This window comes from Pungitius pungitius, chromosome 20 (assembly GCF_949316345.1).
Source record: "Pungitius pungitius chromosome 20, fPunPun2.1, whole genome shotgun sequence".
NCBI lineage: Eukaryota > Metazoa > Chordata > Actinopteri > Perciformes > Gasterosteidae > Pungitius > Pungitius pungitius.
This window is the reverse complement of record NC_084919.1, coordinates 11,736,588-11,751,318: the sequence shown is the minus strand read 5'-3', so window position 1 is coordinate 11,751,318 and position 14,731 is coordinate 11,736,588. Positions and strand designations below refer to the sequence as shown.

Sequence of the window (14,731 nt, the reverse complement as noted above, 5' to 3'; positions counted from 1 at the left end):
TTTTGATCATTTAAAATGTGCTTGGACAAATTCTCATGTTATCACATTCAATAGTATTGTTCTAGAATTTTCCAAAGCCGATAATGTCACGTGGGGGGGTGCTGGAGCAGGTTGCAGGCGGAAGGAGGCAGGACTCAAACGCAGGCTTCTCGAAAACTGTGCTCTTTATTCAAACCAGGACAGGACGTGCTCCAACGACGGGTAACATTGACAATGACGCGACGAGGGACAACAGGCACACGGGGCTTAAATACACAAGGGAGGTGCAGGTGATTGGACACAGGTGGAAGCAATCAGGCAATCACATGACAGGACAGGAAGTGAAGCTCACCCAGAGACACGAGAGACAAGAAAACTACAAAATAAGACAGGAAGAGGACCCAAACCGTGACAGATACGTCCTTTAAAAAGGTTCTACACCAAGTCAAAGTCTAAAGCCCAAATAGTTCAATTATGGCTTGAAGAAACAAAGTCATTCATCCTATTTAGCTAGTGGAACTTGAAAAGTCATAAAGCCTGAATTTAAGAATGAATGAATAAGGATGCCCCTGATTTCTATATTCATTTACATGTTGAAATAAATTGCTTATTTTCTGTCACATAGAAATCGCTATTTCACAGTTCATTGGAGATTTATTAAACCAATGAGAATATATTTAAAAATTTTGTCAAATCAATCTAGAAGTATAATTAGAATGTCAACTGAGAAATAGATGGAGTTTAACTGCTTTACAGTCAATTGCGCTGAGGCTCAACCTTTCCTCCATGGCTTATGTAGTGTGGGAAATGGGGTTCAAAATTCATCCGCAAGCCGAAATAGAGAATAAGAGCCTTAATAGATGCACCAGCGGCATTTCAAAGTGTAAGGACAGGCAGTCCCAATGAGAGCTGGCAGACGTTGTTGCTGGAGGGGAAAATGTGTGGGTGGCAAGTTAAAGAAAGGAAAGATAAGGGAAGGGAAGCATATGGAAAGGGATGCTGAACAGAACCTCGCCCTCCGAAGGATCCTGCCAACTAATTGGTAGTGGCTGTTCAAAATAGGAGATGAAGGATATTTATAACCTACAGCGTGACTGTCACTTGTGTACATAAAGCACCAAATCTACTTATTCCTCATCAAGAGATCTCATCAAATAATAATTTCTGAGGGAGATCTACTCCGGGGATTTCTGCTACGTTACAGGGCTGATTTTATTCACCATGTGTGGGTATTGGGTTGTGATCTCACCTGATTCTGAGAGGCTCCAGTCTCCAAAGTGAGCGAGCCTTTGATGCTCCCTTCCCCGCTTCATAGTTGACGATCCTGAGAGCACAAAGACACAACAGGGGGCTTCTACCATACACAAATATTCCAAGTCACAGTGGGAATTAAATAATGTTAAGATTTTTTGGTGCTGCTAAAACAGCACTGGCACAGAGGATACAAGTCATGTTGATTAAGTCTCATTGTTCAAACATTTAGACTATTACAAAATGTTTGCAATGCATAGATATTTATTTTTCAAATGATGTGTGTAATGCAGAAGGCAACAACATGCACGTCCCATTGAATATTGAACCATATCATTATTTCTTTAAAAGCCCATTGTTTTGTTTTATCTGGTCAGATACAAAGAGCCATTTGTTTCAAACTAATGGGGCGTGGTTATTGAAGGTTCTTGTTGTAGGGACCTGTCTGCTTTACTACAGGGATTTCATGAGAAGTGATTATGTGCTACATTATAACATCATGTCTTTCACTCAACTTTTACCACTTCTTTGTTCCCCTGGTGAATTGCTGGTAAATCTCCTGCGGTGGAGCTAAGCGACTGGCTTTTGCTTGGCTCACACAGTGAAAGCGGCTCTTGTCTCTGGCGGATCCACAAAGGACGGAAAGGTCACAAACTTTGAGCATGCAGCGCTCTCTCTCCCTCGGGGGGGACCCCTCGGGACTACTAACCGGGGCAAACTGTCCTCAGTGTGCAGCCTGTGGCAATATTGGAAAGCCATCAGACCCGTCGCACAGATGTAGTGGGGTTGAAGCATTTAGATGAAATGCAAATACTCCAGTACAAGTACCTCATTACTGTGCTCACGTACAGTACTCCAATAGCTTAAATGTACTTAGCTAGCACTGCTAGAGCATGACGTTGTTCATAGATCTACCCTCAGGCTTTTGCTCTTAAAGTCCCGGGCCCTGGAGATTCAAGGTCCACCCTCCTTAGTCTCACAAAATCCTGTGGTGAGCGCTGCGCCGTGCTAATTATCTACTAACCTATTCTCCTCCTCACTCTTGCCTGCTCCAGGGATGGTCAAGCTCTCATCGTGCCCGTGACAAAGACGCATCACATGTCCACCAGTCAAAAACCCTGAAAATAACAAAAACATCACAAGATAATTTACATTGTTGGCTTTTATCTTACAGAAACTGTCAGTTCATATTACAGTTGTGGGGTAGTTGTCTTTCTAAGTGATCAAATACAGAGAGAAAAAGATTGGAAATCATAGAAATTGAAAGAATAGAAAATCTAAATACTTGATATTTTCTGCAAATATTATGAAAGATCTGTTCTCTGTTTTAAATTGAACGTAGTTTTTCTATATTTCTTCTATGTTTCTTAGAGACTTAAGACGAACAATCGTAAAATGTGTTAAATTCTTTTGTATGGGAGGGAGTTGTTACATGGGTTGCTACTTTTGTTGCTGGGGTCATGGACTTGCCTACAGCCATGCTGCCTGCAGAGCAGGTAGGCTGGACGTTCCACAGGGTCTGCATGAAGGAGGCATCCACCTGGATGTTTCCACTGGAGATAGAGAGGTGCTGCAGGAGAGAATCATGACAGAGCTCAAGACAGAGAGAACGACAATGCCTGTGAAGTAGGTTTGGGAGGAAACACAAATGCTGAGACTGAAATACTGCACAAAGGAGGGACATATCCCAGAGTTGGAATTCAGAAATATTTTTTTTTTTAAACTGTGTCTTTTCTTTCAAACAGTGTTATTAAGCTGTGGGCTAAAAAAAAAAGCTAGACAACTGCACCAGCGCAGCAAAATTCAGTTTATTCTATGATTCCTTCCAGCAGAAACACTTGCATTGGACAAGCAGCATGTTCAAAAGAGCTAATGATATGATGGTCAAACATATCTCATTGGATGTCCCTTGAAACTGTTCTTTTTCACCCAGATGACTATAACTATATAGATTGTATGTTTTTGGTCGATCGGCCATGGCTTTTAGGTTTACAAAAGAAATGCATTGATGGACTGCTGTACATGAAAATATTGCAAAGCAGTGTGTGGATTACACTTCTATGACGTCAAACTCCAGCTGCACTGCTGCAATTCAGTTGAACTGGACACCAATATAGAAAGCAACCAATGTTTATGTGCTAAAGAAAAATGCTGTGTCACAACATCTATGATTCACATGGATTATTCCTAAATTCCTGATGTGTCCCATTCTAAAAAGCTGAGGTTCTGGCAGGCCAAAGCAGGTGAAGATTTCCTTACTGAGGAGGTGAAAGTGGCTCTTTGCCAGGGTATTTTTAAATGCTCATTTCCCTCATGGAGGGGCCAGAGCAGATCACTCTCCTATGCGCTGCACGTTGTGGCCCGCCCTTCTCTCTCTCTCTCTCTCTCTCTCTCTCTCTCTCTCTCTCCTCAAATCTGCCTCTCCTCACTCTTCACCAAGTAAGGTTATTAAGGTTGGGTGTATAGCTCTGCATAAAGAGTATTTACTCTAAATAAATAAACTGCACAGGAGGGCTTTTGAAGTGATCAGATTTCAATTACAGATAGGAGAGTAAAGTTTTCAGGTTTTCCCCTTGAATGCCTGGTCCCTCTGAAAACAGCTTGAGTGAGACTGGCATTATAGAAATCTGAATGCTATAACCTTTCCAAAGTGCCATTCTGTGATAGACTGTTACACAAAACCGATAAATATGTGAGGGGCATATTCTCCAAAAAACACTGCAGCACGTCGTCTGCTTATAAACAGCAGACATGTCTGTGTGACATGAAAACAGTTTGAAGATAAAGAAAGAATCCCCAAAACAGTGGAGAAATTCAATAGAACTATTCATGAGAGAAAAACCTAATTTCTGGAAATGAGAAACTAATTGGATGCCTGCTGCTTTAATTAGAATTGCTTGACTTGTAATTCAACAATCATCTTTTAAAGTGAGTGATGGTTTGAAACTGATGATTCCCTGTCGCTGTCTCCTATTTTCTCCTTTGCTTAATGATCTCAAAATGTATAGACCGACTGACTATGACTATAAATGGAATGGTTTTAGAAGTACAGTTTTTCTCTACCATTACTTATTCTCAGTGAATCTGTTGACCAGGCACCAATATGGGTTTTATTAATAATCATAATAATTCAATACTAGCAACATCAGCTACACGTCTACTGAACCTCTACAGTTGTTTTCCAGTGACATCCACAATTACACTTATCTTGACCCTTTTTATTTACTTGTTTCTCACAGGTAAGTTTAAACTTGACCCACCAGGTATCTCTCAGTGGACACGCTGACTAGGATCAGGTCGTCTCCAATGCGGACTTTCTCTCCCTCGGATCTCTGCTTGGACGCAGGGTGGATGGTCCACCAGCAGGCCTCTCCTATTGACACCAGTACACAAAAATGCATAAATACATTCGGTCGCTTTTCCCACACATTCAAATATGGGACATTTTAGATAATCGGGACCCTTCTCTTTGGTTAGAGTCTCTATTCGAAGTGGCAAAAGGCCTGAAGCAGCCGTCATCTGAGGAACGACGAAAGCTTTGCGCTTGACACAAAAAGTACTGCAGTTCAGATGGAAAATATGGCACTATAACAGACATTTACAATCCTTCTCCCATGGGTACAAATTCCAGCTGAAGGTTGGCTGATTCTGAAAGGGCTAATGGGGAAGCAGAAAAAAGCCAAGTGCTCGTAAGTAATACTGTACCTATTGAATCTTCTTGTAGTCCGACATCAAATGACAGCTTGTCTGTCTGAGACCTGGATGTCTTCAAACAGGTCAGGTACTAGAGAGTGACAAATCAATTAGTGTAAAATCAAAGGAAACATTACTTAGAAACTTAGCTTCTGCACAGATCTTGAATAAAAGGCTGACTTAAATTATTTATTGACGTTTCAAAAACTTTTCTGTCGTTTGTAAACTAAGCCCCTTTGGGATTTTAAACGCTTATTCTGACAAATGTGTACATGCTTCATAATTTCATTTACGCACTTCAGACTATCTTCACTATGCAAGCCAATACTCACCATATCACTGAAGGAGTGGCGAAGGAGGATGGCGTGACCATAGAGCAGAGTCCTGTGTCCACCCCCATGACCCGCCTGCGAGGAAATACACAGGTAACAGATTACCATCATATCCTCGAATGCTCGACCTTTGAACCCTGTCAGGTTTGACGTATTGCATCTACTGGGAAGTGTACTTCATTGACCTCCACTTCGCCCCTTTGTCCGATATTAATCTAAGCATTTCCTTTGCTTTTCACCCTCGGTGGACACAACAGATAAAGAATCTTCAACTTCAAAACTTCCATATCCAAGTGCAAGCCAGACACAGACAAAAAAAGAGGGGAGGAACACACAAAACCACACAAAAGCAAACAACCCATCAAACAAAGATTCGTAGTCATGACATCCCATTCTACCCACAAACAACAACAATAGTGACACAATGTAGCACGATGGCAGAGGAAATGTGAGGAAATAGTTGAGCAAAAAGAAGAATGAATGATTTCTTCTTCACCACTGAGGTGAATAAAGAAAATGTCCTTACCCTTTTCATCAACCTCTAGCAGCAGAAGAAAAAAATAAATAAAGAAGGTGCCATAAGCAGTGAAATCAAAATCATTGATCAAAACAATTGTAATGGGTTATAGGATTGCGAGATAAACACGCATTTAAAATGTAAACTAAGTTTGGAACAGGCCCTTTTCAAATCAAATGAATGTGACGTAACATTAATGAATATAAGTACAAATGTTTTTCTTGTTTGTTTAAAAATTGATGGACATTAATTTTTTTTGTTTTATCGCTAGGCTTACTTGTTGGAACTAGATAGTATATCTACTGCCTTATGGAAGTGTCTTTTACTAGTGCTATAAACACACTATTCTCTGTTCGCGGTTATGATTACAGATCTTGAGCACACCAGCCGATCATTTATTTTTAATGTGCAGCCCGATTCATGAGAATTAAACAGTGTTTGTTTTCTCTTTGCTAAAACCTGGAGGAGTAATTGCACCAAGCCATAACTCAGTAGTTTTCTTAAATGTTCACTTCATATAATCAATACCTTATGTTGTATGGAAGAGCCTGAGCATAGAACTAGCTAATCACAGAAGGGAATCAAGCCAGACTCATTTGCTGAGTACCATCTGATATATTGATTCTCGTGTATATATGCAAGAATTCGGCTAATGAGTCGTGGATTGTGCTCCATTTGCTTGATATTTACTTCATAGCAGTCAAATTAAAATCTGATGTAACATCTGAAAGTTAGAAGAGAGAAACAAACATTAGAAACACATACATCTGGCCATGTCATTCTAAAAATAGTGTGTAGTGCGTTGGCGGTGTGTTGTGTGAGATGTATGAAAAACAGATCATTAATAAACAGCTTTGCTCGACTCTTTGAGACCACTGTGAAATCTAGAAATGATTTCACAACATTTCCTCGTGTCAATACCCTTAAACTGAATCGACGTTAGAGACCAAACCCAGAGAAAACAGAGCAGCACACCCAAACCACAAAGTACGTTTCCTGCCAACGTTTGGCTTTTCATACGAGTTCACTTAGATTCAGTAAATTAGCTGATTAAGGGAGCGCAGAATCTTACCAACTATGGTCTTGCATTTAAATACACAAAAGTGTAAGCTGTATACTAAGGCTCAAAGCGTATTGCTTTGAAATCAGAGAAGTGATAACAAATAGCTTAAGCAAATGAGAAGCAGACACCCTCCCTTGAAGGTGCTTGCACACAAAGTAGTCTGCAGAGGCAAGGCAAAACATGTGAGTACTGTGAACAAGGTAAGAGCACCAACGGATGTCTATTTCAAGATTGCCATAAATTCATCTTTGACAAGCCAATTGATCGTCTGCGGGCTGGCTAAGTAGGGAGTGCATCTTGAGCTGCGATGTCGTAAAAGCTTCATGAACTACACAGATGGAGTCTAAATGTAATTTTTAAGTCCATTTGATTAATGTGTGCTGAGGAATACAAATTAAAAAAAATATTACCATTATCTTCATACCCCGCTCTATTGCAGCACCTGCCATGAATGTTTAAACTAAATGCAGCTTTTTATGACAATCGAGTAGTAGTCATCACTTCAGGTGAAAGTGCTGGAGGTTCAACCCTTTCGCAGTTGATCATGCATGCTGTCACAATGATGGAGGAACGAACTGATGGACCTACCCATTTTTCATGGTCAGCGCTCTAGTAACACACAAATACAAATGAAGAGTATGTGTTATTGGGTTCTATTGAAGTTAATTACACAAATCTGAGAGCAACAATAGAGAGAAAGGGGCCCTTATGATGGAAAGTAAAGAGGCGGGTGATTCATCAGACGCGCTACCAGAGAGTTTGTATTCCAGCCAACATCATCTCGTCTCGTCAAACCAGGCCAGACAACAATATTGTGAGCACAAAACAAATCTGCTGCCCAGGCTAATAGTCACGCAGGTCTGATTCACCAGTGGAGAGGACCACAATTGTGCACACAATACGTCACTTACAGAACAACCTGTGCCAAAAGGCTATGCTGTGCATTCAAGTGCTGTAGCAGCCAGAGCCATCCAGCACAACTTTTTGGGGCGTCTTGAATTAGTATTGTGGGGGTTTGTACCCAATTCGTCTTGCAAACGCACCATGATGCTGGTTTCTCTAATAGCTGTGGCTGTACTGCACATTGATCAATGCAGCCATAGCTTTGTCATCTCTGTTCCTACAAACCAGGAGTCCGTCCAAAGCTAATAATAACAGCAACAATTGGCCCAATCAATTGAGGAACTATTCAAATCAACAGAGACCAGGTGTTGCCAATAGGAACAGTGATGAGAATGAACACTCAAGTTAACAAGCGGTTTCTTGTACGTCCAGATTTTATTCTGGTATCCATTTCAGAACTAAGCACTGTTTTCTCTTTGTTTTTCCCAAACCATTTGAGCATTTCATCCAATTATGTGACCCCATCCCTTCCCAAATCGCACCTTCCCCCTCTGTATCCGGAAGGGCTTTGTGATGATATTAAATGACTGTTGGAGAGCAGCAGCATGAGTGACTGCGAACATCTGACAGGGGTTTGCATACCGCACCTACCTTAATGCTCGTTTGCGTGTCATTGTCCCCCCCTGTGGCATTAAATAGCCTCTGACCAACCAAAGATTACTTACGTCCCCAATAAACCTGCCTATTGATCCCTATTGAGCTGGAGGGGAGCAGGGAGGAAGAGGCACACACTAAACTTAGTCCAGAAAATTATTTGCAGAATAATCATGCTGTAGACGAGTAATTAAATAACATTTGTCCGTTTACACTTACGTCTTAGATCTGGCAACAGCATTTGGTGCAGTGCTTAAAGGGAGGTTTTTAGATGTTCTTCCACTTATGTAGTGTTCTGGGTAATTCATTAATTTTCCGCCATTGTAGTTATCCAGTCAATCAGTTATTTCCTCAGACTTGTTTTAACATTTGAGGTACCATCTTCTTACTGGCATATTTTAAAACAATATAATAATGTAACAGCACCCATGTAGTGGAGACACTGTTGATGCAAGTGTTTGTTTATATTTTTGTCAGAACAGTGCACTGGCTGTAATTATCTTTTAATCAAGAGACACAACTATCATTCAGAGCAGATATGAAGTGAAATTACTAATACGGCTTTTTTGTGTAAAAATTCAAAAAAATGTAAATATTTTGCTACAAACAAGTAATTGTCTCCATCAAATATTGGTTGATTTTAAAATAAACTTACTTTAAGTATTTCTAGATCTATTTTAGATTTTCCAGTGTTACATTAACATACGTCTGTGTTTTTTTGTAGTATAAAGATTATAAGATTATTGTTGTGTACATTTTGTATGTGTCATCATTAGAAAATCACTCAATGAATAATTCGGTCAAATTACGTGAACTATACAAACAGTTATGAAGATCATGATTCTGTTACATTTTATAGTTAAGGAGTTGTAGGCTACAGATATATTCATGCTTGTGTATGCAAATTTGGACCGTGTTTGTGTGCAAGAGAGACAGAGACAAACAGACAGACAGACAGACAGACAGAGAGACATTAGGAGGGCAATCAGTGGGAAGGAGGGAAGTACTCACCCCTTCGGTGTTCTGTCCAGTCTTCGCCAGCATCTCCTGCAGAGCCCGAACCGACAGGGCCTGCTCCAACACAAAGTTACAAACACACAAGTCTGGAGGAACATACTGTGGGATGAAAAAGGAGAAGAGAGAGAGAGAGGGAGAGGGAAAGGGTTGGAAGGAAACATTAGTCAAAGAGGCATCGATGAGGTCTTTTGAGCAAAATCAAGCTTCCCTCCCGAGTACAGAAACTATATTTTAGGATTTAATTCTCCGTGACTCACTTTTTGACCTTTACATTTACATTTTGTAGTTGACACCTGTAGTAGCCAGTCAGTTCGATAGACCGATTTGCAAGCCATGGCTTGAATAAAAATGCCAGTGTTAGTCGTAAGTATCTTTCGACAGATGCTCGTTATGACATTGGAAACAAATACTGTATATTAAAACATTTTTGGAACCGACATGAGATGCGATGTTAATACTTATCAAAACTATCTGACAGTATCAGCAACAAATTTAATTGTGGTGCTTTAAAAAAAATATATATATATATATATTAATATATATTAGGGCCGGGACTCGATTAAAAATTTTAATCTAATTAATTAGAGGCTTTGTAATTAATTAATTGAAATTAATCGCATATATTATACATACAAATATTTGACCTGAGAACAGTGAGAAGTCATTTTTTTTCACATGGATTTTTATTTTTGTTCAACCAATTCCAGTGTAGCAATAGCATATTTAGAAATATAGTACTTTCAGAAATTCAGGTAGCCTATAGGTAAGTAGACCTTCTGTAAACTATGTTTTTTTAAGTAGACCAATACTTTCAAGTACATTCAGAACATTGGTTATTTTTTCAGACCTAGTTACCCTGGTCCTTAAACCAGTCATCTGGTGCAGTGTGGGTTGGGTGTGGGTCCTTGTTGCACAGCTTACACACAACCACGCTCTTATCGACGCTTCCATCCGTGTGTTTTTTATAATAAGATTTCCCATTCACGGGGCCACCCCACACGGTCTCGTCAGCTTCTTCGTTCATGTTCACTGTGGTTTGTTGTTGTCTGAAGTCATGAACGCTAGTTGGTGCTCCAGTATAATCGGTCCCCCCGAAACTCCCCCAGTGAGAAACGTTCCGCGGTGCAAAAAATAAGTGTAGAAATGCGTAAAAAATGTTTAATGTGTTATTTTTTGTGTAATTAATTAATATTAATTCACATTGTAATTAATTAATCTTAATTAACGCGCTAAAGTCCCGGCCCTAATATATATATTTGTTTTTTCAACTTTGAGGGTCATGTTTGCTGGGATCTGTCATCCCCTTCATACTGGGGACAGTAATGCTGCAAGTAAAACATTATTTTTTATATTCAAATAATTTATACGCAGCTTGAATAAATGAAGCTGAATTAACTTAATAACAGAGAAAGGCCATTATACGGAATGTGTTGATTAATTCAACATACACACATGTCAAATAATACCTAGTTTCTCATATTACTAAATATTGTCTCACAGCCGTCGTTGATTACTAAATACATAGATTGCAGGCACTGATATGAGACAAGAGGCAAATGATAGAATTTAACCCGCCCAGTGAATTATTATGGTGCTCATAAATAATTCTGATGACTTGCAACTTCTTTGCCATCAGGGTGTGTTGCTAACGAGTGGCTGGGGATTATGAGGAAGGCTGCCAAAAAAGGTATGCAGCCCGCGGCTGCAATGACAAATAATTAGTTAGGCTAGAGCTCATTCCTCAGCTGCTGCTACAGAAGGCGTCAGATCTGTTTTCCACTTTTAGCCCTGTGTTTGAGTTTGTCTCTAAACTTTCAATCGATGTAGCTAAGATTAAATCTATTCATTGAAACATCACGAGCAAAGAGGATAGTGACCAATAGAAATGGGCCATAATGCTAATATATTACTTGCCACTCAAAAGCACATCTGGGCACACTACTTGAATCTCCTTAAAATATGAGTAAAACAAATAAACCACCCTCATATCCATCTCCACCCAAGAGGATATTTAAAAGTGTTTGGTGCATGCCCTGCCTTGGTAACACCCCTTCCATGGCTGAACCTTGACCTCTGAGGTTAAGTGAGAAATGTGAGCAGAGTGGAGGGCTGCTGGGTGAGGATGCCGTTGCTCTGTAACTCAACACACCTCCGACACCACCGAGAGTTCTAAGAGCGGCCAGCACACACGCACACACACACACACAATCATCATTTGTTTACAAAAGTCATCCTGTCCCAATACTTGGACAGGGTGCACAGATAGCTCCCATCCCGCCGAAGACCTTATGAACCTCTTATGAATTATTCACTGTTGAGATTCCAATTATCATACTTCTTCCATGGTTGGGTAAACATGCTGAACATTTTGCATCTGTGTGGGACACAATAACCTTTAGATAGTCTGTAGACAATGTAGTGATATAAGCTGTGAAACTTAGTAATGCTTTAAAAAAAAAAACAGTCCAGATAAAGTCTTGTGCGAGCTTTTCAAACAAGATCAAATGAGTCAAATAAAGACATGTGTAACTTTCTTAAGTTAGTCTTAAGTTTGTTTTAAATTCAATTAACTTCCCATTGCCAAAGGAATATATGAGATAAAATACGTACATTTACATTTTTGAATGGAACTATGTGACAATAAAAGGGCACGGCTTATATTTCTATATGTTTGATGTTGAATGTGGGCAAAGTTAATCTGAAATACACCGTCCTAATAATGCTCACTAGACAACCCAGTTGGTATTAATCTAAGACTAATAAACATGGTTTGTTTAATATTTATTTTAGGGGTGTCAAATGATTAAAAATTTTAATCAAATTAATCAGAATTTTCAGTGAATTAATCATGATTAATCACACCTGAATCCTAACCATTTTTTCTTTCTGAAATGCATACTAAAGATAAATAACAGGACACAGATACATAATTATCATTATTATTATCATAATTATTATTTTTAACATAAATATATGTTATTGATATTTGATTTTTTAATTCATTCCAGAAAATAATCAAATCAATGTTATTTGATAAGTTACAGACTGATTTCCCTGCATGGCTCTAGAAGGGTCTCGAGCCTCTGCAGTTTATCCCACTCTGCTGCGAGTTTGTGCTCCTGCGATGACCAGACATGACCAGACATGTCAACCCTCCCGATGTTTCAAAGCCCCCCCCGAAAATCTCCCGGACCGACCTTTCTCCCGATTTCCACCCGAACAACAATATTGCTGCACCACCCGTCACTGGGCGCGCCGTTTCAGACCGAACAATAATAAAGGTTACACCTTGAAGTCGAGCGCGGCGATTAGAACGACTGGCGCTGCAAAGAAATCCGCTACCACCCCCATTTCAGTGTGAAATATTCCCATACCTGGGAGGATTTAGATCGCATTGGTTTCTCTTCCTCCGCATGTTTCAGAACAGCGCTGCTCTTGCTCTGCTGGGCGGAGCTTTTCTTCTTCTCTGTTCTGCTGCGCGAGAACGGGGGGGGGGGGGGGGGGGGGGGGGGGGGGGAGCGGGTCTCTGGCGCAAACAACTTGCTGAACCTGACGGCCTGACATATGCCTGCAGGTGGCAGTAATGTGTTGTATAGGATGAAGTGCATTCCCTAGAAGAAGAGGTTCTTTCCGGACCTGAATAATTTGTCACACTGCGCATGCGTGAAATGCGTCAAAAAAATTGACGTAATTAACAACAAACAGCTAATTAACGCCGTTAACGCGCTATTTTTGACAGCCCTAATTTATTTTTAAAATGTATTAAAAGTATATATGTTTGATCTTTTTTACAATCACATGTTCAGGAAGAATCCAATTCACCTGAGCCTTATTTCTCCCAACTAGAGCCAGGCTTCATGATGACAGCGACTCACCTCGTGCCAAACCACGCCGTTACCCTGCACACTTTTTGTCTTTTCACACCCAAGGACGCCCAAAGCATCGTCACCGGTACCCAAGGTGAAAGGGGAGAGGCGTTTGCGATTGGCTGTCTAGCACTCTGCAGGTGTTGCCTCAACAACACCTCCAGGTGGGTGAGAAACCTCCAAATTTCATTTAAAATGGGGGTGATTTCTACTGGCCGACAATAAACCTTCTCTTCCCATTGAAAGTGCTCAGAAACCTTTCTATTGCAAGGCATATTCATCATATGTTGATGTTGTCTTCTACGCTATGGTTCCATTACCCATGACTGGGATGCACCAGTGCGGAAACTAGAACGTTTCACCATTTCACCATCCACTTTCTGCTTCATCCCCATTATTTGACAGGAGAGGCAATAAGAGTAGGTGGAGCAGACAGTAGAGTTAAAGAGATGGGTTTCAGTAAAGAAATAAAAAAGTGTCTTTGATTTACGACCCATCGGGAAGAGAGGCAGCTGGAGAAACTAGACTTTATTTTTTGCATCTTTAAACTATGCAGGATTAATACTTTTAATGAATAAATTACTGGAAGATTTAGTTTGTTTTGCGACTATAGAGTTTGACAATATAGCTCCAACTTTCTCTGTTTTAACCACTTTGACGAACATGTAATTCGATTAAATATTGAGTTCTGTCCAGTTTTCCATAAACAAAATAATCAGAAAATTCCTATTTAAACCAATTTTAAGAGGTTCAGAAAACTGAACTCAGTTAATTATATTTGAGGAGTGTCTTTGATGGATATGACATTTTGGAGAACAATGCTTTCCTCTATCAACCTGCTGTATCGATTAGCACAACATATCAGACGTACTTAAATACCTCAGAAGTTGACAGGGAGGCATATATATTGGTCAAAGTTAACTGAAAGTGACGTATCAAATAGTACAAATAGTAAATTAATAGTGATGTGAACTCTCTCGGCCATTCGCTCGGATGGTTTCTCCTTCTACAGCTATGCCGATGACACCCAACTAATTCTCTCCTTCCCTCACTCGGACACTCATGTGGCGGCACTCATCTCTGCCTGTATGACTGACATCTCTCAGTGGATGTCCCCTCACCACCTGAAGATCAACCTCGACAAGACTGAACTACTTCTCTTTCCGGGAAAAGATTCTCCCACGCCGACCTCGGTGTGACACTTGACAGCCAACTCTCCCTGACTCCAAACATTACAGCGACAACACGATCCTGCAGCTACACGCTCTACAACATCAGGAGAATACGACCACTTCTCACTCAGAAGGCAGCGCAGGTACTGATTCAGGCTCTTGTCATCTCCCTCCTTGACTACTGACGCTGTTATCCAAAGCGACTTACATTGCATTTTAAGCCATGCATTACATTTTGCCTGGGGAGAAAATAGGGGTTGGGTGTCTTGCTTCAACATGGCGCATGGGGCAGCCGGGATTCGAACCGCCAACCCTGCGGCTCCCAGCCCATCACACACTACTCC

At 40.4% G+C, this 14,731-nt stretch overlaps 1 protein-coding gene across 7 annotated transcripts in view; it reads right to left on the bottom strand.

Moving 5' to 3' along the window:
- ryr3 (ryanodine receptor 3) overlaps positions 1 to 14,731 on the bottom strand; it is a 79,961-nt gene that overhangs the window by 53,699 nt on the left and 11,531 nt on the right. For 4 of the 7 annotated variants that reach the window (XM_062559599.1, XM_037449841.2, XM_037449840.2 and 1 more), the window contains exons 3-9: positions 9,344 to 9,448; positions 5,256 to 5,330; positions 4,936 to 5,014; positions 4,491 to 4,603; positions 2,701 to 2,800; positions 2,255 to 2,348; positions 1,229 to 1,303 (exon numbers count right to left, since the gene is read on the bottom strand). In XM_062559599.1, coding sequence (XP_062415583.1) covers positions 1,229 to 1,303; positions 2,255 to 2,348; positions 2,701 to 2,800; positions 4,491 to 4,603; positions 4,936 to 5,014; positions 5,256 to 5,330; positions 9,344 to 9,448 — 641 coding nt within the window. Of the gene's footprint in view, positions 1 to 1,228; positions 1,304 to 2,254; positions 2,349 to 2,700; positions 2,801 to 4,490; positions 4,604 to 4,935; positions 5,015 to 5,255; positions 5,331 to 7,423; positions 7,445 to 9,343; positions 9,449 to 14,731 lie in introns of all 7 variants that reach the window. The other 3 variants (XM_062559598.1, XM_037449838.2, XM_037449839.2) reach the window with 1 other exon arrangement.